The following is a 24,915-nucleotide window of genomic DNA, read 5'->3' as shown; positions in this document are numbered from 1 at the left end:
CAACTCCAAATCCAAGAATGCCATGTTCAGAATTGTTTTGTACTGTTTTCCTCTAGGACCATTTCCTATCTCACCACTGTCCAAGTTCTGGCCAATGCCACCTACCCAACACTGGGACCTTGACAGCATCTGCCTCTTCAGTCTGACATCTCTGACAGCTTCTCCATCTCAGACAAGGCTCTTCCCAGACAGAGCAGACACTATGCATGTAATAGCCAATAGTCTGCAAACATCTCATATCAGACAGAGCTGTGAAGAGAATTGACACACCCCACCCCCACTGCCAACTGAAGGCAGCAACTACTCGCAAGGCTGAGAAAACAGACAACAGGACACCACTGCAGATCACAGTTATGTGCATCTTGCCACATAACTGTCATGACTGGCAAAAGTCTGAGAACAGAGCTGGCTACAGATGCTACCCTCACTGTGCTCTCAGTCTGTTCCAGATAGGTACAGAGATTTGTGTGTTTGTTTTTAGAACTTGCCTTGTTAACATTGTTGTAATATTGACACAACATTCAGTTCAGTTGTTGTTAGCAAGTGGAAATTGAAGCTTTTTATTGAATGTGGGTTTTTTTAATCTTAGCTTTTAGAACAAGATACTTAACATTAATATTCATTTTTACATTACATCACACGCTCAACTGTGCTACTACTTTAGCTACAGCTGCATATTGTCTGCCTCCCCAGAAGTCCTCAGACTGAAGATTTACTGTGAAACACACACTTAAACACACACAAAATGCAAGTAGGTTTTACTAACGAGGCAGACATTTTGCTGCATACACCTCTCCATCAGAAACAAGTCCAACTTTAGCAGACACCAACAGCATCTTTTGTCTTTGTCTAATTTGGAAGCTGTGTTACACGGAACTGGGAAACAAGTTAATGTATGCAAAGTTTGCTGGAGCGGCAAAAGCAACAGAAAGTGCTTGATCTAGTGAGAAACTGTAAAGAGAACAGAAGCTTTGCATTCCAAACAAAGGATTCCCCCAGGAATGAGAGGTATTTGAAGATGTCCACTTCTACATCTGGAATTAAAAGCTGAGATTTCTCACAGAGAAATGCAAATCAATTAGGCGAACCAAGCAATGTTTGGGGAGGAAAAGGAAAATATTTGGCAGGCAAACACTAAAACGTTGAGCAGCTCTGGGGGAGTCATCTCCCATGGACCAAACCAAAAACATAATTAGTCTATTGTGTAGGTAAACACCAAGCTCACATACAATTTTTTTCTCATCCCAAACATCTCCTGGACACTTGCTGCCTAGCATCCTTTCTACAGAAGCACAGTACCATACTGATAAGTCAGTGTGTAAAAACACCTGGGGGAGGAAGGTTTAGCGAAGTATAAAGTGTTTCTTCAAAAGTGCATAAGTAGTAAACAACACTCCTCTGGGTTTGTACGTTTACCATTGTACCCAAAGACACTAGCCATTTTACACTGGCAATTTTAACGCTCCCAGCTTACGTTATCTGCTTGGAAGCTGAATGGCACCGCTCTAACTATAGCACCATGTCTCTTAATGCTGATGCCTGTCAGCAGACTGAGCTGCGCAAGTGTCCCTGTATAGATGCATTTTGCAGCAGCCAAAAAGATGGCCACCAGGTTCTACCAGTCTGGTAAGGAAACAAGAGGCTTCAAATGTAGATCACATCCGAGTCATGCTGCTGAACCTACAGGCAAATCAAATAGGAAAAATTAGTTTCGCCCTGAACTCCTACTTAAAGCAAAGTAACTCCCTTTGGTCCAGTTCTTCCTTCACCTCTGACTGTAGCCTTTTGCAAGATGCTCTGCAACAGCTTTTTCTTCCTTCTTAAAGAGGCATATTTGCCTCACATCAGCTATTTGGATTAGGCTAATCTTAAAAGTTGCTTCTGTTGCTTGCATTAGAAAGAGCTGCTTCCTCATTTGTTGCTACACTCAGTTGCATTCCGTCTAGTTCTAAGCGCACAACCCTGCAGATTCAGGTCTTGAATGTTATATACTAGAGCCTCTAACTGACCCTAAAATCCCTCAGTTTTGTTCATATAAAGCAGCAGCAAATACATCAAGCTTTCTTTAGTCCCAATACCTTGCACAATTAGCATTGCCTAGAGAAAGCTGATTTTCTTCCCACTGTTCAAGACCACACGCCCTTACAGTTCTTGAATGCATACTAGGTTCTCCATTCTAGTAAAATTTAAAAGCAGGTCATTTTTTCATAAGACCCAGCTCATTAGGTCTTCAGGACTCTGACAGGGGAAAATGTTGGAAGAGAATTGAACTGTTGGAAGTCTTGGCATTTACTGGTATCTTACTCCCTGCCCCTTAAAACCAGAAGACAGGCACAGTACATTTTAAGCTCTCTATAGCTGGGAGCACATTCTCATTTCCAAGCCTGGTTGATACAAATAAAATTTAACACAGATCCCCCTACTGCTTTCAGGCATCTCCGTTTCATTTACCAAAGCTTACAGCTTTGCATTACAGCTTAGATCATAAGTGTGAAAAAACAGGTGGCCTCAAGTTATAAACAGTCCCAAATGCTGCACCAATGCAGGGTCTCCAAACCCAAGCAACAGCCATGCATTGACTCATCATTTGAGAGGCTGTGACAGAACTGGACAAAACACGTGCCTAAAGCCAGACTCTTCACCTCCCTGAACTCTAAACTTTTAGTCAACATTTGGGAATTTACTTACAAATCTGATTACCTTTATAATCTGTTTTCTGGGTCCTGTGCCCACACTGTTGGCAACCAAGGAATCTGCTTGAAAAGATGACTTTTCCACTGGCACTGTGTGTTGAATTTTGTTGGTACAAGGCCAGCTGCTTGTAGTATTTAACAAGTAAGCAGGGAAAGGTCTTTGAAGATTTATATCCAATGAATCTCCAGTTTCGAAGGTTTTCATCCATGATGGGGTCTTTAAAAGAAAAGAACACATGGAAATTTAATGCCCTCTCTATATCAACACTCATTAAGCCAAAAAGAACATCAGATGCGTTGTCAGAAAATAAAGGCCATCTTCCCTCATAATGTTTCCAAGCCTCCCTTCTTTCTCCAAAACCATTGACTCAGAGCCATTTTTGCTACATGTGGAACAACCTAGAAAGACAAAGCCAGCCCTATTCTTGCACTGGTTCAGGAAGAGGCTGGAGTATTTATATAAATAACACAAAACTTACAACAAAAATCTGGGTTTAGTTCCTCACTTCCCTAAAAAAAAAATACACCAAGACTTTTATGACTTTCAGCAACCACAAAGCACATAAATGAGAATGTGACACAAACTATGAGGAACCACATTTAAATGTGTTAAGTTACAACAATTTAGTTTGCTCCAAGATCTTAAACCCATACTGTGATTTCATAACCTGTAAAATAAGATGATTATTTTTTGCTTATGGTACTGGTATCCCGCCCAGGAAAAACTTCTTAGATTTTGTTTTGACATGAATTTTCCTTGTCTGTGTTCACGCTTTAATATTTTTACTATCAAGGATACTAAAGCATGTGCCTTGAACTGAAATACAGCAACTACCTTTGGCACACCCACACTATTATTTTATGGTTCATGCTGAAAAAAGTGGCAGGTATTTAGGGTACATACATTTCCTAAGGAGCGATCCAAGGATCCCAGTACTTCATTCCAATGACAGTTAAGCCCAGACTGTTTTTCTTCTAATTTCAAAGCATGAATTTCAGACTTCAGTTCTTTCAGTCGATCTTCGAATTTTCTGCTCTTTTCCAAGTAGTCCAGCCTGTAGTCCACACATTGGGGACAAAAAGCTTATTGACATGACATAGGTCAAGAAAAAGGTGTGTGGAAGGAGGAACCAGGAAGTTCTTTGTTTCATTTTGGGTTTTTGATAGACAAAATGAAGACTGGCACGTGTCAGCCTGACTCCCCTGACCCAGTGAGAAGAGGGTTCACTTCCACCCTTCCGCATTCACACACTTACTAACTTTTTACCAAGCATTTCCTTCCAGACCAAGAGGGGAAAAGCCTCTCCATGCATTAGATCAACGCAATACCACACTTCAACACTAGAGGGAAACTTCTGTCCTCTCACATGCTGTTACTCCGGCAAAGTACTTGCCCCTGACATAATCTCTCCAGGACAAAAGGGTTCCGGACTTGTCATGGCTTGATGCCACCAGAACACTCTTCCTCTGTGTAAATAACTACTCTTACACAGACATAATCCACACCAGATCAGGGAAAGGCCTCCAGCCGTGTGTACAAGTAGGAGACAATCCTGAGTTGTTAAAAGGATGAACCGTGATTCCCAGAGATTTTTTTTTTTTTCCTTTCTGTACTTTCCATGATTAACATTCTCATTTATTTACACCATAAGCATACTGATACCTCTCTCTCTCTATCTCAAAGGACAGTCTCTTGAGGTCAATGTCCTTCAAATCCAGCTTCATGGATCCTTTGTCAAAGTTGGCATCTCTGGTGTCAGCTGGCAAGTATTGCGGATACTTGACCATGTGCTGAAAGAGGCAACACAAGCTCTGTCAGTAAGATCTGATTGTTCAATTTTGGGTTTATCTCCCCAGCTTCTGCAAGAATGCCATGCTGAGCCATTTCATAAGTTACCCATGGATTCTGAGACACACAGATGCTCCTGCAGCCCTTCCCCTCTACCTGAGTGGCCCCAGATGAACTGCTGACATCCACAACCCACAGACCCAAGGGCAGAGGAGTATCCTGGCTGCAACATTCTTATCTATTTCAGCAGAGAATGGAAATCCATTCTCAGCAAGACTGGAGCAGAAGAGAGAGCTGGTGCACACAGCCTTAATGCTGCCTTCTCGAGAGACAGCCTCATCTGCTTTGCCTAAACACACTCTTGGGCAATTTGCATGCCAGTATAACACAGCTGGCTCAGTACAACAACATCCACAAAGTATTGCCTGACTGACATGGCACAGACTCAGTACTAGGCATAAATGCAGGCAAGACAATCTCTGCACCCTAAGTCCCATCACCAGTCCTGTTTTTAGCTTTTGTCTTGCCTTTCTTATCACCCTGACTCACTGTCCTGAACAAATACAACTTCCATCCTAGCTACATGGTGTTTAAGCACCAGTTGGTCCAATAGGTGTTTGTCCCCCAGCTGGATGCAGACATGCCACTACTCAGCTTGATGGGGGCTATAAAAATGCAATCAACATCTGACTATCTCTGAAGATGAAGTGGTGCCCAGAAGAGCAGAAACTTACAGGATAATTAAGCCTGGTTATGTCTACGAGTTTCTGTTTTGCTTTCCGTTCAGCCTCTCTGGCTTCATGCAGATCTTGTTTTAGATGCTCTGCTTCCTTGGCTCTGTAAGACAAATATCCTGATATGACTGGTTGATGATTTCCAGTATAAAGCAACACATGGATTTCAGAGCTATGCACCTCACTAGCTTCCAGAGAACAAGATCCATTACTGTGAGTGATTCCTTTACCCAAAGACACTTGTGGTAGGATGGTCACATGGAGAACTAACTGAACACAGCATGACGCATGCTTTCAAATACAATCCTGCACAAACTGGCTGAATTAACATGTTTTTCCTACTCCTAATTTCCATGGGCTCAGTTATGACCTGCTGATACAGATTGTCTAGGCTGTCAGAGATCCTCCCTGAGGTAGGGAGAGGTGCAACATATCTGCTCTTTATTTTGGCAAGCTTTTTGGCAGTATCTTAAAACAAGCAAAAGGCCCTTAATAGCAAGGTTAAACATCATCTGTCAACACTGGTCTACTCTGCATCTTCATGCAGCACAGTGTTATGGAACATGGTAACACTTAGAGTGGTTTATGTTCCACATGAGTTTACCTGGTTTACACCTCTCAAAGATGTGAAAGGGATACAAGACACCATCCCTTGGTACTAATGAATGAAAACAGCCTCATAACTCACAGGGTATACAGACTGGTAAATTCAGATAGCTAAGTAGCCAGTGCTCTTTTGACAATGCTAAGTAGAAAATGCTTCTGCATTCTGGATCTTTAATACAAAACTTCTCTAATGCCTTGCACCTGATCCTCTGTAAAATTCTTGACCTGCATCACAACCACTGGTACCAGGTGGAACAAACAAGATGCAAGAAGCCTTAGTCACTCTGAAGTGTTTCTTTGGGAACAACCCTCCCTCATGGGCTTAGCTCTGAGAAAAGCAGCACGCACTCCACCCAGGCATCTCACTAGAAACCACACAACCTCACTCAAGCAAATCTAACCTCCGGTCAGATTCCTTCACCAGCTTCACTGCTATCAGCTCTGCCTCCCGCATCTTTTGCTCCATCAGGCGTTTCTCCTCCTTGGTTTTCAGAGCCGTGATCTCCAGCCTCTGTCGTTCTTGCTCAGCTTCTGCAGCATTCTGGGCCAGCAATTTTGCCTCTTCCTCTGCAATCTGAGCTTTCTCAGCCAGCAACTCTGCTGCTTCCTGGGATCGGAGCTAAGAAGAAACAATTTTTCTTAGTTACCCTGTCTAGCTTCTACAAAATCACCCCTGCAGACAGTCAGGAAGAGGACATCTTTCCCCAAAAGATCAAAGTGATAAGAATATTATTCCTTAAAATAAGACGTATAGTAAACATAATTGTAGGATCTGGTGTTCCTCCTCTGCTCTGGAACTGCCTAACTTCCTTCCTGCCTCTCACCTCCACAAAGCAAGGAGACACATTTGTTTAGAGTTGGACAAAGACATCAACCAAAAATTGAGTTGGCACCTTCAGTTGCCAGTGCACCATGCCCCTTTCTGCCAGTTTCAGCTCCAGGATCACTTCCTTTCTTCCCTCTTTGCCTGAAGAAAGCACTATGAACCAAATACAAGAAGCAAATGGCGGTTATGGCAGATCAGTTTTCCCGGGTATTCCAGCATGCCCTCTCCACCAGTGGTCAGAAACTCTCCAGCCTTGTCTGAGCTATAATTCCTAGTATCTCACAGGAGCCGTCAGAAGAAAAAAAAAAAAAAGGCTTCCAAACCAAGAAAGCCCATCAAGCACAAGAATATTCAGAATAATGTGCTACTCACCAGGGCCTCATTGGCCTGCCTGGCTTCATCTTCCAGCTGGAAAAGACGCCTTTCCAGCTCTTCTTTGGCTCGCTCAGCTTCTTCTCGGAGCTGCTTCTCCCTGGCCAGCCTTTGATTCTCCATCTGGAAATAGAATGAGCAACACCACGTTTGTGGGTTTGCACAAGAATCTCATCTGGGCCTGAGGCACCACAGCAAATGAATCTAATGAAGAACGGACTGCTCTCTAGCTGGTGGACTGATATTCACCAGAGATGCAATACTGAAGCTGCTTGCACTTTCCAGCACTGAACTCCTCTAACAGGTAATACTGGTTATTTCAGACTGCTGGGAGAGCACTTGGATTGATCGGTTATGTACCCCAAATCTTTGCAATCACTTATTCAGTTTCACAAACATCACTTACATCCTCAGATGCTGCATACACACTAGAGCTGTTCCCACATTCAATCCTGCTGCACTTTCTCACCTCCCACACACATATTGATGCAATGCATGGACAGCAAGGGTACCAGCTGGAATAATAATCAGTGTTTTCAACAATAGAGGAGCAGAAAGAATCTACCTTTTTTCTAGCTTTTTCTTCCCTGGCTTGTGCTTTCATTTGCTGGATCTCTATTGAGTCCACTTTTCTTCTCCTCATAAATAGGTCATGGTTTCCAATGCATAACTGCAAAATCTGGATAAGAAAAGCAAAGCAAATGCGATTTTGATGTCCTTGTGTCCCAGCCAGAGGGACAAAGAGCCCCACATTGGCCTCACAGGACTTAAGCCAACAATTCTAACTTCAGCACAAGTGCTGGCAGTTGCTTCCCTTCCAAGAAAATCAGTACCCAGGGCAGGTTCACACCCAGGTACATAATAGTTTAGAAAAGTTCATAACAGGATGAGGGGTTCCTTGTGTCCTTCATCTCTCTCTGGTTCCATTTTCCTGAATAATAACAGGCAACAGATCTAGGCCAAAAAGATGTAGCTGTGGGAGTGGTCACCTGTGATGGCCCCTCCACAAGCTCCTTGAGAAGTGACCCAGCCCCTGTGGTTGTTAGGAAGCAATCAGTGATGATACAGTTAGCCAGCTGATTAGGTCCCTTCCTTGTTACTTCTCCCAAAAAAGGAGAGGCAGTAGCTGATTAAGAACCCACACCAGCCAGTCACACAGGCAGATGCTGCAGTGGCTTTGCACCTTTCCATACACTACATCCTCCTGTTCCAGCATCTGGAATTCCCTTTGTGATTTGGGCCTTCTTTCACACCGCACTTTCCACCTATCATTTCCCCTTCCCAGAGAGGGCAAACATATGCACCCTGATTCCCAGACAGAACAACCCTCAGGAAAATATGTGCTGCACGTCAATGCTCCCTGGCCTCCCCACAGGTTTTACAAAAAATATTTCTCACTCAGATATCAGTCAGTATTACCAGGCTCAGTTGCAAAGAAGGAAAGCAGGACACTTACCAATTTGTTCACTTTGAGTTGAGAGGAAAAGAACTTGAAGACTTCTGCTTTTTTGTCAAGAGGTTTAATAGTTAACTACATAGGCAAAAGAAAAAAAAAGAAAGGAAACACAGTAAGAAGGAGGAAAAACAAAGCTGAAACTATTAATACTAATGCAAACTTTAGCTCATCTCCACTTCTCTCCAGGGAAGCAGTGATTTATGCCACAAACATGGAGCGAGTGATGCAAAAATGTTTTGCTTAAAAGAATCAGAACCAGGGTTGCTCTTACACAGGTTCCTCATCTGCTTCCATAGCAGACTATGTTAGAAGATAAAGCCTCCCACAGACCCACCCCGGTGCCAGTCTGGGTGGTGGTTTTCACAATAATGCCACCTGTGCATTGCAAACTATACTAAGAACACTGGAACATGCACTGGTTATCAGGAAAACAGAATACATTACTAATCCCCAGAAGTAATCATGTTCTTCAAATTAGGAAGATGTCAAACACCTCTCTGAATACCAGTCATTGCAAGTGTAAACAAAATGTATCAAGGGCCTGAGGGATTTCTTCTGACTTAGTATCTAAGTCCTGGAGCTCTTGCTTTCTCACATTTTCAGTCCTATCTCCCAAGCTGTTTCCAGAGGACATGAAGAGCGTTCATGCTGCCAGGTCAGTACACACTGTTTCAGTTCATATGTTGTGCTCGGTTTGGCTGCGTAACAAAATATGGCTCCATTCTTTAAGATCCTGTTTTCTGTGACTCATGGGTTAGCTAGCACTCTATTCCTATATTTCCTTTACAATGCAATGTATAATTTCAGACCATTGGAGTCACCAAGATCATAACGTCCTACAGCTTGTTTCGCTCCATAGGTAAAAACTGGTTGAATGTATTGCCTTGGGAGGAACAGGGCTGTGAATGTGTCACTGAATTTAATGGAGCTTTAATATAGGGCTGCCCATTTTCCCAACAATAGGGAGTTAAAGCAGCTTATTTGCAGACAAGAGGGGAAGTTTAGTGTCATGCAAGGACCAAAAACCTCCTGTAGGTTGCCTTGCCTGATTTAATGTAGGCACATTTAACTCTGGACAGCAAATCCCATCCTCAATGTCTTTCAAAAGATCCACAGAGAATGGAACAGGCTGTGCTGTCCTTTGGCTGACAAATTCCAGGTATTCCAGTACCAATGTAGTTTTTCTAGTTTTGTTTTTCTGATCATAGCCTTCCACGTAGCCACATGATTTGTAATGAGACTAAATTTAACCCACTCCCCACTGTACTTTCTACAAGTAGAAGATGGGCCCTGAAATCACAATGAAATTGCAGTGGTAGGGTTGGGCTGAAGACTGAAATCATGTGCTGACAAACTGGCAGAATTCAGGCAGAGAAACACGTGTTATCTCCCTGCGTGTCTCCTCTTGCCGCTGTGCTTCAAACCTCATGTCCAAGGACACCTTCTGCATGTGAAAGTGGCATTAAGTCTTTACAGATCATCCAATTCCTGCTGAGATAACTGAAGAAGCTAGTCACAGTGGCATTCATAATATCTACCTTTTTCAGAGATCAACACACTTGTTTTGCAAAGGACAAGCAGCAGGGAAGGAACCAGAATAGAGGGCTCCACAGTTTTGGAGAGCTCAGAGCAGCCTCTGGCTCCTAGGGGAACCAAGGTTATCCAGCGCATCTGAAAGGCAGGTCTGTTATTTTTATTTCTGTAACAAAGCTTCCTAGGATTTTCCCCTTCTCCCCCAAATTATTTAAACAGAGACAGCTTTCAGCCTGTTCCAAGAATCCCAGTCCACACCCATGCCCATATAAAAAGAATAATATATCAAAGCCATCATACCTCTTTCTCACTATAGGAAATGTTTCTGATAGCACTCCACTCAAACGACTTATTTGGAGAGAACCTGTTATTAATGCTGTAGATATGAATACCTTTGGCATCAACTCCAAGTAGGAGATCTGTATGGTTTTTATTTTGCTAAAAAAACAATAGATATCAGTAAATGCAATTTATGGTGACATTAAACAACCACAGACAAGAACCACAGTTATTCCAATACATTTATATTTATCTGTATTTTTATGAAATTGATGTTTCCACAAAATATTATGAACATTGTCACTGTTAGCTAATAAACCCAGTCCTCTAGGTCGACTATAGCAGCTTAAACTTTTAGTCTATTTCTCCTTCTTCCTATTACATACCCAGAGCTACTCAAGACCTTTGTCAGATTGTAAAACATTAATCTTAACTGTTTTATTCACCTGCTCATTTAGCAGGCAAGTAAACCAAGTCAGGACAATCAGTACACAGCCCACCAACAGCACAGAAAAGCAGAAATCAGGAGTCCCAGTTCCAAACTCCCTGGAGGATTTTAAAAGGACAGAACCATCATCTACAGCAATTGAAAACTGCTAAAATAAAACACTTACAGCAATTGGAAAATAATTGACACCATACATTTCCAAGTCTTGAGCAATTTTCAGGTAGTTCATCTCAGCTTCATCCCTAGAGAATAAGGCCGTGATTATACTTGGAGATTCCTTTCCAACCTTTCTCTCCTAGCTGACCCTACATTTCCCACTTAAAGAACTGGTAATCTGGTCCTTTGTACTTTCTTTAACTTTGCCATCTTACTCTCAACAATACAAAAAGTATAAGAACAGCATCTACAGAATACAGACAGTGAAGCTGTACTTATTTCGAACCATGTATAGTGTATTCTTTATTAAAATTCAAGTCCAGTCTTATCCTTGTGTTAGTTTTGCCACTCCGTCATTATTATGTCTTGGAGACCTACCCTACCATTGTTTTCCACGACATGACAATATTTCCTTCAGGAAAGAGAGTTCATTGAGAAATGAGTCCTGAACGAATTCTAAACAGAGCTTTGGGCAGAGGCCAAAGAAGGGTAAGAATCTCTCCACCCACCGTTCTTTTCTCTTCAAGGTGAGGCATCAATAAATCTTGAGAAAAATATTCAGTAAAAATAGTGCTAAGAAGCATCTAGAACAGCCAAAGAGAAATTGAACCGCAATATTAGGAAAGGCTGCCTCTGCGTGCCAACAGCTCCTACTTCTTGTTTAATTGAATTCCCAGCCATGTTGAATGTCTTGAAGTAGCTGAATGTCCACATGGACAAGCACCAAAACTCAGTCCTGGAACTATGATGCCATGTCTTTACTCTTTTGGTTCCTTGCCAAGTATGCTGACACACTTTTGAACCATGATTTTCACAAGGTATAAAATATGAGATGCATTGTTTTTATTCTAGGGGGAGACTGGTATGATATGGCTCTAGAAAGGCAGCTCCTGCATAGGGCAGACACACCAGCAACTCCAGGTAGCTAATGGCCTTAAATGAAAAGGCTAAACTCTCAGCACTAACTGCAAATTCAACACAGGTCAAACTTTCTGCAGGAACTTCTCTGCTGGCATACATGGACTCTGATGACACAGGACTCCTGTTTTAGATATGTTAGGTTGTGAAGCTCTGCAAGAGCCCTCAGCTTCTTTGCTCACTTCAAAGCAAGTCCAGTTTACAAGCACTTGGAGCCCTGCACAAGACACTTTTTACCCCAGATGAGTTGGTGTTTCTATCCTTAGTTATAAATTAACCTATTAACATCACAGCTTGGAAACCAGTGTTTCTTTGCTTACTCTACAAAAGCCAAACTTCACTGAAGACAGCAAACAACCAGTTACTGAAATGTATGGGATTTCCAAAGAATTAAATTATTTCAATACCTGGCAATACCCCTGTGCTCAGCATACCAAGCAGTAATCTTTTCTTCCCACATCTCTGCTGTCAGCTGATACTGCCTGAGGACCTACAGAGAAAGGAAGGAGTTTGGTTTCCTTTGAAGATACAAATACATGTGCTGCCTCTCCCAAACAACACGAATGCAGCAATGCAGTTCACAGCTCGGTCATTTTGCCAAGTTCAGGGCAGATAAAAACAGTTTCTAATGCTCTGGTTAATCCCACAGCAGTACCTGTGTTGCAAAGAGTAGATCCAAAGATTTGATTTTATACAGAATACTTACCCTTTTGGGTAAAAGTTCATCATGGGCTAGAAAGCCTGGCTCATGAAAGTTTGGGTCATAGTCACCATACTGTCCCAAAAAGAAGAAAAGAAACTTCAGTTTGTTAGATGCAGAGTGCTGAAGAACTTCTTGCTTGCATAGTTTGATGCAATCACTTGAGACCATTTTTGTTTGGTTCTCCTGTAGACAGGGTAACACGTAATAAACAGGCTCCCCTCATCGAACTGTCCATGGAATTTACTTTCAGCCCTTGTGCTACACACGTGGCTCCAATACAGCCACTAAGGTGGCCTATAACCTTAGACTTCAGTCCTAGCCTGCAGCTCTTGGTAAGTGCAGATATGAAGGAATCTCCCATGATTTCATAGCCTCCTTTGAACTACAGGCTATGTTCAGGAGTATAAGCTCCCCTAGTCCTATAGCCTACGGCATATAAGCTGGGCTTCTGCAGAGGGCCAGCATTGCTAAGAATTTGTGTTCACCTCCTACCATTGTATAAGTTTGGCTCTTGGTGACATGAATTGAACTGTGTTCTGGGAGATACTAAAAAACCATCATGTTCTTCCACTGTGACTTCTGTTATCAGCACCTGCTGTATCCATGGTCATTTTTTTAAAACAGGAAATAATTCTAGCTGGCAGAATGATTACATTAACATGTTAGGTCCAAAGAAATCCCTGAAGTTGCAAAAGCATAGTAGATAATACCAAAATCCTTGTAGTAGCATCCAAATCTTGCTTTTCTAGCTGCGCTTGTACCTACCAGGATGACCTACTTATTTAATAGTAAATTTTGACACTGCTGCATTTTACATACCAACATGTATATGTGTTGGTTAAAAGAAATTAAAAAAAAACAACCAAAAATCAATAAAAAAGAGCACTTCTGTGACAAACCTTGGCCTGAACAGCATAAGAAGCCAGTAAAACTGTTGCTTCTGGAGAACAATAGATCTCCTCATCCAGTATTTGCTTCTTAACCTAAATCAAAAGGAAAAGGGAGCAAGTTACAAGAACCACAAAGCCAGGACTTAATGTCAAGCTTGAAATGAAACTAGACATGCCCAGACTATAACTTGGCACCAAACATCACCGTTATGAGTTAACAGCAGCAACAATAAAATGGCATTCAGAAACACAGGAAGCCTTTACTTAGCATCACATTTAAAGAAAAAAAAACCCCAACTTTTGAAAGTCAGTGTCTTAATTCTAAGTTCATAGAAATGTCAGTCAGCTATATCCACACATTTATATAAGAAGTCCTGAAAAAGAATGTGTTATAAAACATGAATTTTATTGTCTGCACTTCATTCCCTTTAACAATTCTTCTTTTTCTTCATTTCTTTGGAAAAGTTAGCTTTACAACATGTAAAACATCAAATTTTATGTTGGAAGGGACCTCTACAGGTCATCTAGTCAAAGCAGGTCCAACTAGACCAGACTGCTCAGGGCTGTACAGCTGACTAATATTGCCAGGGACAGAGACATACTGAAAACCATAACAGTATGTTCTCAAGCTTTCCAGAATGAGAGAATAAAGGAGACCCCACAAAGGGAAGCCGATTAATGGAGAACTTAATTCATTCAATTACAGTGGTCTAAGCACAATCAAAACATAGGGGCTTAAAAATAAAAGCCCAGTATAAATGGTAAAGGGTCTTTTAACATTCTTTTCATTTTAATAATCTACGGTGCTACCAAGATCAGAGGCATAATAGTTTGTAGGATGTTGCTTGATTTTAAATCAGTTGGGTAATTTTTACTTGAAAACCTAAAGAGGGAAGGGGAAATTAATCTTCACAAATCCTCCTCTCAGGTGTAATGTATTTAGCCTACTAACAAGCACAAGACAAGAAAATTTTGCATAATACAGAGTCTTAAACATTTCCAAAAAGAAAAATTACTTGAGATAGCAGTGAGCTACCTTCACAAATACACTTTGGCACTGTAGGTACTGTGAACTGAAATGAACCATCATGAAAGTTTTTCTTTTAAATTTAGTCTCTGGTGAGCACAATATATGAACCTGAGTTATCGTACAGGGAAAATTCTTTCTAAGCTGTTAAAATGGAAAGAATGAAAAGACTGAAAAGAATTTTCTTCCAAATTGGAAAGCTCCAGCCTTCATACTCCATGGTGCAAATCATACATTTCAGAACTTAGAACAACTTAAGATAAATTCCCCATAAGTGTCTGGGGGTTCTTTCCTGATCGGTTCTTACAAGGACATTGTTGTATTTCTTTATGAATGAGCAAATAAACTAATCTTTACACAGACAATATTTAGCTTTAGTCATTTACATTTATTCACACATCTTGCAAAAAGCTGTTATGCCACATTAATTTGCAAAGGTCTGAACAGTCAGTAGAGCTGAAATCTGTAGGCATCCAGATGTCCGTACATGTTTTTCTTATTAGCATCCAGGTGTGATCTTAAGTTCTTATAGTCAGGAAACTTTGCAAGTTCAAATTTGTTTCAGTCTTGTTTTTCTATTTTGGAATGAAAAGAATTTGCTAATTGCATTATCTGCTAGTCAAGACAGGTTCAAGGAGAAAAGAAAAGCGAAAAAAAATCAGGATTAGAAGACTAGGAAAAGAGTTCTGCCTGTCTCATCCCTTTCCAAAATTAGTTTAAGAAACAAATTGCCAAGTGGTTAAGGGTTCTGGATGAAGTTCTAGTTAGTGTATTAGCCCTTGGAACAACAGCATTTTCCCATTACTTCATTAACACATCCTCCTCAGGGAACAAGTGTATTTACTGTGTTTGTTTACAGATGCAGACTGAATTTATTCCATACACCCCATCTACCTGCACAGACACATACTGCTAAAAGCTACCAGAATAAAGCAACACACCACAAGGCTGTAACTTGCAGAGGACTCCACAGCAACTCAGGAGAGAAGCTGGATGTCACAGACATTGAAACAAACAGCTGACCAACAAGTGACCATCCAAAATTCAATGCTCCTATACCTATTGTTACAGCTACGGCCTCTTGCTGCAGCCATGGAGCCACAGCATGGCTTTTTCTGGTTGATGCATCTTTATTTTGACAACACAGCACTGTACTCCAAGAAATTGCTGCTTCACCTACTTTTTAATGGAGCCAAGAAAACCCTAACAATTTCTGGGACAAAAGAAAACCAAGTGGCAAATAAGAAATCTGCCTCTGCAAAGCTACTAGCATCAGTGCATGTGTGGGGTTAACTTTATTCCTTTTACTGGCTTCCATCTCATGGAAATTTGTAAATCTGGAAGAACCACCATGGTGTACAGACCAAGCTGTGTTCACACAGCTAACAACTCTGCTCTTGAGCACATTACTACTATCCTGCAACTCCTCAGTAGCTGCCCCTATGGCAGAGCTGGAATGGGTTCTGTTATCTGTAATGAAGATTTGTCAGGGCTGGGGATTTATTCTGCTAGCATGAGTAGCAGGTACCCAGTTCACTGGGGTAGGGAAGACAACTCCAACTGGCTAATCTGACTGGCAGAAGTCAGTGTGTGCAAGTCTGGACATTTCAGAATACCACCAAGGGAACAGCATTTCTCATCCAGGGCCTATCAGACATGATGATGCCTCCATACTTTGTGTTTGAAAGGATCACACATTGTGGTGAATCTTCTGTTTGAGTCGTAGCTGTCTATGCTGCTCCACTCCTTTTGAAACTTGCTAGATGAACAAACCTATATTTCACAATAGCTATCAAATTCTACGATCTTTTTTCCCTACAACCCAAAAAGAAGATTTAAGAAGGATAGGTTAGGGAGTTCTTGTTTTCTAGTGATTGTGCCTTCTACAGTCACACACAGAAGGCCTCCCAGTAACCACCTGGACTATTTTTAGGAACTCACAACTTTTAGTTTCAGGGATAGGCTGTAGTCACAGGTCTTGTTCCATCTGCAGCTGATATGGGTGAAGCAGCTTATTGTCCCCAACTGCTTATCACCATTCCTTCCCTCTTCTCCACCTTCACAACTGCCACTGTAATTGCTTGTGTAGTCACTCCTCCACACCATGCGTACATCTAATAACAGGTCTCTTCTAATTCTGTTCATTTTGAAAGAGCTAGGTTAGGGAATGGTTACACAAGAGATGACACCAGTAGGTCTAAGACAACAATGACAAGGAGCTGTTGAGACTCTCTTCATCCAACTTAGCTGCAGCCAGAGCAGACAAGATGAAAGTCCTCAAAATAACTTCTGAAGCTGATTAAAATGATGGCTTCACTTTTGACTTCTCAGCACTGACCAGTTAGGACAAAAGCCTCACAGTTCTTCAAGCAGTGCCAGCCTTGCATGGATTTTTTTTTAATACCTACTATAGGAGCAAAACAAGTCTGGAATATCCAGATGTGGAATTATCACCCAAACTGTTAGGTGTAAAAGTTATTTTACATGAAGCTACAGGTCTCAGCAATTTGACTCCCATTCCTAGCACAAACAGTAAGAGGAGCCATCAAGAGAACAAAAACCTGCAGAAGGCAAACAGCATTCACCTTACCAGTATACAAACCACAGCAGTCAGGAGACATGTTTCATAAAAATGACCTTTACAGAGACACTGATACAGCTGAAGCCAGCAGAACCATTCTGAGGCTAACAGCTGCCAACAAGATCAAAGACAATACAAAAGGACTGGTGTAAATATAGAAGGAATTAATGGTTAAAAACTGTTCCTGACCTGAAGGAAGAATAAATGCTGGGTAATTTCCTGTAACAGTTCCTCTTCTACCTTCTCTGGGTAGAATTTAGCCAAAAAGTGAAAGCTAATGGGATCTTCTTTGGGGATTTCTTGATCTAAAACCTGTTTACAGATAAAATAAAAGCAGGAACAAAAAATAGTATATAAATGTCTCAAAATAATATTCCAGAGGAAAATCAGAAAGCAGCCAATAATCCACTTAAAGCAGCCTTTCCATATTTTAGAAGGAAGGGCAATGCTGAGTTTTAATCTAATAGCAATCAGTGCATATAGCAGTGATCAGTGTGTGTGATACTTTAGGCCAAATGTGACAGAAGCAATCAGACAAATAACACAATGAACTTTAGTCTTAAAAAAATGATACCACCTAAAATTGAGTTGTCATGTAACACATTCCTTTAGCTCCTGTACTAAAAAAGTAAATCTTTTTATAAGTACAAAATTACTGTGATTCTTTGTTTTCTATACCTTTTTGTCCATCTTTAACCAGGTGCACATTCCTTTTATAGTGTACTGCAAGCCAAAGAACCAAGTCTCCCTTAAACCAAGTGCTCGGCACACCAAGTCAAACAAGTCCTTTCCCTTCCACTTCATCTAAAAGAGAAAAAGAAAATTAAGAAAAACAGGTATGTCTTGAATGAATTTGCTACAATTTAGACAAGGAAACTAGGCTACCATTTGCCTTTCTCCTATGAACTCTTATTTCACCTTTAGCTTTTCAATGAAATATGCCCACTGCTGTCTACAGCAAAGGTGAAATAGTTACAATGCTCTACCTCCTCTTCCTCTCCTCCAGAAGAATATTCACAGAGCAGCTGTAGTCATTTAACCACAGCACCAAGCACTTTATGAGCACGCGGAACGATGATTGTACTATTGATTTCCTAGGACACAGCAAGGCTTTACTAATATTTGTAAAAATCTTATTCAATAGTTTATACAAATTGGAAAGACTGAAAGAAGGCCAGGGGAAATCAAAGGAGTGTCAGGGCACAGTGCAGAAATGCCAGACAATGAAAGCAAATCCATCTTTCACATACCTCAGCTATTTCAGTGGCACCAAGCCAAGCCTTTATGCTACTCTGATTTAAATGAACAGGAGCCTGTCTTCTAGAGTAGTTTAGTAGCCTGGCTCCATAGAGAGCAAACTTTGATTAAAGGTCCCAAAATTCACACACGTATGATGCCTCATTTTTTCACTGAAGAAGCTGCACATCTGTTTCTTCTATTGGCTACATGTTAAAAAGATGATTTTGCCTAATTGCATGTGTCATCCACTAAAAACTTAATGGCAAAAAAAAAATTAAATTTTAGGCAATATTTGGATGGAAAGCAGGAAATCATCCCAGCAAAAGAGCAATATTTGGGAAAAAGAGAAAGATAGCAAAGGAAAGAATACATTAAGCTGGATTTGTTAACAAAGACTCTGATCTCTAAATCACATTTTCCAAATCCTTTATTTTCACAACTCTGCCTGCAAATATTCTAGATCAGTAAGTCACAGAAGTGCACTGCTTCTGACTAATCTATTCTGTCTCTGAGGGACCTAGTAAATTAAATACTAAATGCCCCACAAGACAGTCAAGTCTCTCATTAGAATTGCCAGTCCCACTGGACCTCAGTTTTCTAACTCAAAATAACTGTATGTCTTTTTTTTCTCTTTGCCTTTGCTGGATGATTAGGAATTAATCAGGCATAGTTCTGTCTCCTCAATAGTGCAGACCAATTCATTTAGCAGTTGGCCACTTGCTATATTTGTTTTCTTGCATATTTTTCTGCAGTCATGATTTCTCTATCCAATTTACTAGATAGTTGTAACAGAAGAAAAGTTAGCTTTTTCACTTGGTCATTTTTCTCTTCTGCCCAAAGATACAAAACAGCCACTGTAGTTAAAGAAATAAACTGGTGTTTACAAATGGCAAATTTTAAGAGAATGTCCCAGATGAACTGAGCACAAAAGTACCATTTTATAAATTATTTTATAAGCAACGTCTTAGGACCAGCTCTGACCAGACTGCTTTATCCAAGATGACAGTGTCTTAAAGAGTTGCGTTACTTACCAAAAAAAATTTTGTGGAGAAGTAGGTATACATACAAACAAGCCCTGCATCATGTGCTGGAATGCTTATAAAGAAAGCAAGCCTACTGCTAATTTAGCAGTGTCACAAATGGATTTCATAGAAACAGCTTTAAATTCTGAATAGTCAGAGTTGTTTAACAGAAGAATGCATCTGAGACTATGTAATCCATTGTTTATAAAAATAACAGTTCAGTTTTAAGACCATCCATGAACTGATAATCTGAACTTTTCAAATTTATGTTTTGCTAATACAAAGGTTAGTTTCCATCTTTCTAGCATTCTGCTGAGGACTCTTACCTCACAGCTGAACTCCATTTCAGCATCCACTGTTATAATTTTTACTTTAAAAGTCTTTGGTTGTTTCTTCTTCAGGCCTCGGATGGACATATTTTTTAGTTTATGATAGCCACACCTGAAATTGAACATGGGTTACATTTAGGGCTGGAAATTCAGTAACATTTTCTTGGCTAGATTCCAAAGTAAGATGAGTCCAAACTTGCAGAACAAAATCACCTTTAAACATGCATTTTTGTGTCCAAGACAGTAAGAAAGGAAGTTGAGACAAAAAAATTAGTTTGACCTTTAAATTTAGTTTGCTCCTTAAAATAAATTGCTCCAAAATGTCATTCCTGTCTTTCCTCAGACCTTGGCAAACATTGGGTTCCTACAGTACTAGAAAGAACATCATTCAGACCTTATATTGCAAGATCCTGGGGCCTGCCTCTCACTACAGCTGAGGACATCTAGGGAACCTGCAATCCAGCTCTCGTGCTCCATACAATCACCCACATCCATGCTATTCAGCAGTCTCTTGCAACAAAACTGCAACTGATGGATGTTTACAGTTTCATAAAAGTGATACCTGGCTTTTGAATAATGCCAACAGAATTATGACATTGCTCATCCCTTTCACATATCCAAGCAAAATTCCCTTTCTCAAAGGTCTCTGCAGCATGTACCAACACCGAACGCATCGGTGGAAGCTCCACTTGTAAAACACACAGTAGAGTGCTATATCATGTAGGAAAACCTTATGATATCAAATCCAACTCAATCCTTTTCCATCAGTTATGGCTCCTTGAGCAACTAACCTATTGAGTTTCTTTACAACAGAAGATCTTAACTCCCTGAAATGATACAAATCCCAAGAACATATGCAGTGAAATTCAGCCAAATTTACCATGTTCTCTTGGGCATACCAGCTCACAATGATGAAAGTTCTTGAGAACAGAAATTTTCCCAGTGGAGTTCTTGTGAAATGAATTTAATTTTGCAGAAGCCTACAGAAAATTCCTTCACAAATCTTCTATTCTAAATGCAGTTGACTGCATGCCATCAAGAAAATTGAGGATACATGTGCTATTTCCACAGCCACAAGGATTTTGTAGATACCATTCAAACCAAATGTTGAAAGTTGGGGTTAAATGATAGTGTGAATGTGCACTATGCAGTTCTTGAATGTTTATTTCTGAGCACGGGAAATCAGCCTGTAAAGTTTTCTTCCTCTTTTTACCTTATAAAAATAACAGCTCAGTTTGCACAACCTAGTTAGTATCTGTGAATTATATAGGTCAAGAAGAGACAAGGGCATTCTTGGTTTCCTACAATATAAGACTATTACAGTGTGGCAGACTTCCAATCTCTCCTTAAGTAATTCCAAAATAAAGTTCTAGTTTCAACTGAAAAGTTCCATTTGTCTGTACCTTCCAGGATTTTATAAAATATCTTGTCCTCGTCTTTGCTTCTGCTGAGCTCTAAATTGGCTTGCAAATGTATCAATTATTTTCCACTTACTTTGTACATGCCCCTCATTCAAAAATTTCAAGTAGCTAAACAGGAGATAAAATGTATATGGAAGTTTTTCTTTTCAAAGTGTAGGGGAGTTGAGGCAGAGAACAGATTAGTTAGTTACCAAATCATATGGACATCAACAGCAGAGTTGAGAACAAGTACTTGAGACAAATCAGAGTGGGGAAGAAAAGCTCAAGAGGAAATTAATCTTTCTGACACCACCAAGACCAGTTGAGGAGTCCTCTTGCTCCAGTTGGCTCTGGTAAAGCTTCTGCTGAAGTCTTGTTCAGTTTGGGGCAACACACTTCAGGAAAGATAGTGGGGTAACTGGAGAGAATCCAAAGGAGAGATCCAAGGGCTAGAAAATGCTCTGTGGCAAAATGAAAGTACTGGTTAGTGCAGAGAAGGGACAAGTGTGGTGAGACATTATCATGTCTGCTCTTCATGACCACAATGGTTAGGAAAAGGAATAAAGGGCTTAAATTGCAGACAGGTTGTGCACTGAGAAAATTCACTAACAATAAGACTATTATGATGCTGGAAAAGCGTGGGATGGATTTCCTATCTTTCTGATCTTCTATCCAAAACAGTGTGACAGTATCTGCTCCCTCAAGACTGGAGGGAACTACATGCCCTCAAAGCACTCTCCCCAAGCTGGTCCTTCTGCTGGTGCCTACTACCAGTCCCAGGAGAGGCCAATTCACACTACAAGATCAGTGCAAGCCAGGGTGCTTCACAGATAGGCATATCCAGAACCCAAATCCCATCAGCCCCAGGGTACCCCCTTGCCCTCAGGGAATTTTTTTTTAGAGTAATAAAAACAGATCTTGCCACAGAGTATGTTTCCTCTACAATTTAGGCAACACCTCAGTGCACACTACTGAGCAGACCTCAGGTCCTTTCTATTTAGCATAGAAAAGTGTTTTTAATTAAGGGGAAAGGAATATTTAAAAAACAAAAAATGGCCATAGTAGTATGGTGTAATGTGACTGCAGTAATACTGACAATAAAAGCATCATATGAAAGCATCCAAAACAGCAGTAATTATTCCAGTAGGTTTTTGATCTCTAATCTGCAAGCTGCAACACAGCTAACAGCAAAATTATATTTTAACCTGTTACATTCCAAAGGTCTTTCCTGTCCAGTTTTCTTCAAAACAGAGAATTACTGTAAATAATTGTACCATTGGATACAGCAGTTAAAGCACGAGAACTACAAACTACTATACAATACTGGAAACAACCCCTTCTTCTATTAGTTCTAGAAGAAACACCAATGGCTGAAGACAAAGGAGAAAAAAGCTTCATAATTCATTTTTAATATGTAATTTGAAACGGCCAATTGAATTAAACAGGAACTTGGAGTTAGGGCCAGTACAGAACATTCTCAAAAAGTTTCATATGGAAAACGCTGAACAGATAAAATTGAACAACTGCAGAAGAATGTACTAATTTTCTCAAAATATGACAAAAACACCAGAGCCCTTCATTTTGACTTTGAAGTTCTTTCTTTTTTCTTGTATAACCTGGTTGAAATGACAATATAATTTGTTCAACATTTCCAATAGCATTTTTTTTCCTTTCCAGAATTTTTATTCCATGGAAAAGTACATTCTGACTCACAGTGAAAAGGCATTTTTGAATATCAAATTTTCCCAAGAAACGTAAACTGCATTTTAATCGATAGCACTGGTAAAGAAATAGAAAAGGTTTTCGCACTGAATACCTTAAATGAATGTCAGATACTGACAACATAAGCAAAAGCACTTAACACTCAAGTTTTTAGAAAAATAACTTTTTCAAGTAAGAGAAATCTTGCCGAATAAGGCAATCTGGGTTTGCAATCTTTGGTTTAAATGCAAAAGCAATCCACTCTCTAGATCCCTGCTAATAACAACATTTAACTGTGAATCATGTGCAACGTGTTTCAAGATAGAGTTTCTGTCACTGAGCTCCAGTGATTTATTTCTGCAGTTGCCACAGGGATCTAAGCTCAAGACCCAGGATCAGAGCATGTCATAACCTTACCAAATAACGCATTAATCCAAAACAGGGTGGGGTGATAAAAGATTCCTGTCCAGCCAGAATCTGGGAACAGATAGTTCAGAAGCTGTGAATGTCCACAGCTTCACCCAGACCTTATGAAAACCAACAGAATGATAAAAGCTTTACTTGATGAGGGGAACAGAAATGCAGTAATGAGGAATATAATTCACAGGAACTAAACGCTCCTGACTCTGCCTTTTAGCATGTTCATGTCCAAGATGAAAGAACTGATACCCACCAGCTCTGACTGGATCACCGTCTTCTCCCTTCTTGACAATGAGAAGGTAGTGCCTGAGCAAAACGTGGGGGTGCAAGGGAAACTGGGAACAGCAGGCAATAGCAAGAAGAACTGGCAAGGTAACTCTTGCAAGGACTGATGCTTATCTGTATCACAGCACTAGATGGGCAGTCATGTTACACCACTACGCTGCACACTTATCAAAATGGGAAATAACCCACACATCAGATGACACTTACAGTATTAACTGAATAGTACCAAGAGAAAGAAAATGAAGTCACCATTCCCCCCAAAAAAGCTCAGTAAGTCCACAAGAATTCAGTACATTAGAGACAGACACAGAGAAATATCTCAACAAACAAGCTCTAATTAAAATTCCCAAGAATGAAAGTACAATTTACTTTCAGTTTAGCATTTCCAAGGTGAATGGATGGTTTGCAGGGCTCTCCACAGGATATAAAGATTTCTATTCACATGGCACTTGCTCTCAGTGACAACTGTGTGTGAGCTATTACCATCCAATCACACTTTGGTCAGCCACACTCAAGTGAAAAAGCATCTGTTTTCACACACACACACAAAAAGCCAGCAGCACTTTTTAAGGTGAGACCTCCTTAGTCTCAGCTGCAGACAGGCTAGGAACTAACGGCAATTGTGAGACCCCTCTCTTATACCCCCAGAAGCAGTCTGCCCTTAAGAACCAGCACATGCACAGGGGCAGCAATTGTATCATCTGCTAGCAAAGTCCTTACATGAGCTGGAAATATAAAACCCTCAGGAGTACAGCATGGTTTAGAGAAACAAGGTTTGGGAAGTACTTTAAGAGCCACCAACAGAAGATGCTTGAAGCATCAACTGCAAAAGTACATTAACATAGTTACTACTACCATTTAAATGTCTCCTGTCATTGCTGAAATATTTACTGCAACTCTTACATCGCAAATCCCCCTGGCTCATGTTTCTCCCAGTTCCTGAATTTCTATACTTAAGCTCAGAAATTAATGCAAGCAATTTGAACACAGACAATACAGGAAAGCGTTGTGGGCTTTTTACAGTTGTTGACTCACACTTCTGCCTGTGCTCCCTGCCCTGCCCAAGTAACAATATAAGCAAAGAATTCACTGTTTTAAAATGGATCAGCAATATAAAGACTTTTTTTCTTACCTCTCAATCTAAAAAGAAGTTATCTAAAATCACCAGCTGGAATCAAGACTTACCTCACAGATCATTTTCTGAATGAAGATAAGAAAAAAATTCTTTTTAATCCAAAATTCCGTATTTTTCAGCAGACCTCAATATCCAGCCTTCACAAGTTCTGCCACTAAAATAAAATCCAAGAACAACTTTTATACTTGATTCCCTTTCCTTTGTTTCCTATGAACTGCAGCATGTTAGCGCCCTCTGAAAAATCAAAGAATTGCTTTCCCAGGTGATATGAAAGGCTCTTAACCATTTCCTGCCTGTGCCAGCAAGGCTCCTCCCAACTTCTCCCTACTGTAATTCAAGCAATAAGGCACTAAAATAAGAGAAGCCTATGAAT

The 24,915-nt window shown here is 40.4% G+C and overlaps 2 protein-coding genes across 2 annotated transcripts in view; one reads left to right on the top strand and one right to left on the bottom strand.

The window, feature by feature from the left end:
* SUMF2 (sulfatase modifying factor 2) overlaps nucleotides 1-24,915 on the top strand; it is a 221,877-nt gene that overhangs the window by 141,502 nt on the left and 55,460 nt on the right. The window lies entirely within an intron of this gene.
* On the bottom strand, nucleotides 551-24,696 carry LOC126039836 (merlin-like). Its single transcript, XM_049803553.1, has 19 exons — nucleotides 24,593-24,696; nucleotides 21,214-21,462; nucleotides 19,599-19,713; nucleotides 17,690-17,815; nucleotides 17,201-17,323; nucleotides 13,413-13,496; nucleotides 12,517-12,585; nucleotides 12,218-12,300; nucleotides 10,903-10,978; nucleotides 10,310-10,447; nucleotides 8,477-8,551; nucleotides 7,586-7,699; nucleotides 7,021-7,143; nucleotides 6,224-6,441; nucleotides 5,217-5,319; nucleotides 4,357-4,484; nucleotides 3,598-3,748; nucleotides 2,701-2,910; nucleotides 551-1,680 (listed from the first exon to the last, which is right to left on the bottom strand). The coding sequence occupies exons 2-19, from the start codon at nucleotides 21,219-21,221 to the stop codon at nucleotides 1,645-1,647; spliced, it is 1,980 nt and encodes a 659-aa protein (XP_049659510.1). The 5' UTR covers nucleotides 21,222-21,462; nucleotides 24,593-24,696; the 3' UTR covers nucleotides 551-1,644.

The sequence above is a fragment of the Accipiter gentilis genome, chromosome 6, assembly GCF_929443795.1.
Source record: "Accipiter gentilis chromosome 6, bAccGen1.1, whole genome shotgun sequence".
NCBI classification, from domain to species: domain Eukaryota; kingdom Metazoa; phylum Chordata; class Aves; order Accipitriformes; family Accipitridae; genus Astur; species Astur gentilis.
Note: the sequence above shows the minus strand (reverse complement) of the source record. Positions and strands in the feature narration are given on the sequence as shown.

Coding starts and splice junctions, on each gene's coding strand:
- LOC126039836 (XM_049803553.1), bottom strand. Junction 10,448..10,902: donor TCAATTATTTTCCAATTGCT/GTAAGTGTTTTA, acceptor TTGTTTTTTTAG/CAAAATAAAAACCATACAGA. Junction 8,552..10,309: donor TTTCCTATAGTGAGAAAGAG/GTATGATGGCTT, acceptor TTGCCTATGTAG/TTAACTATTAAACCTCTTGA.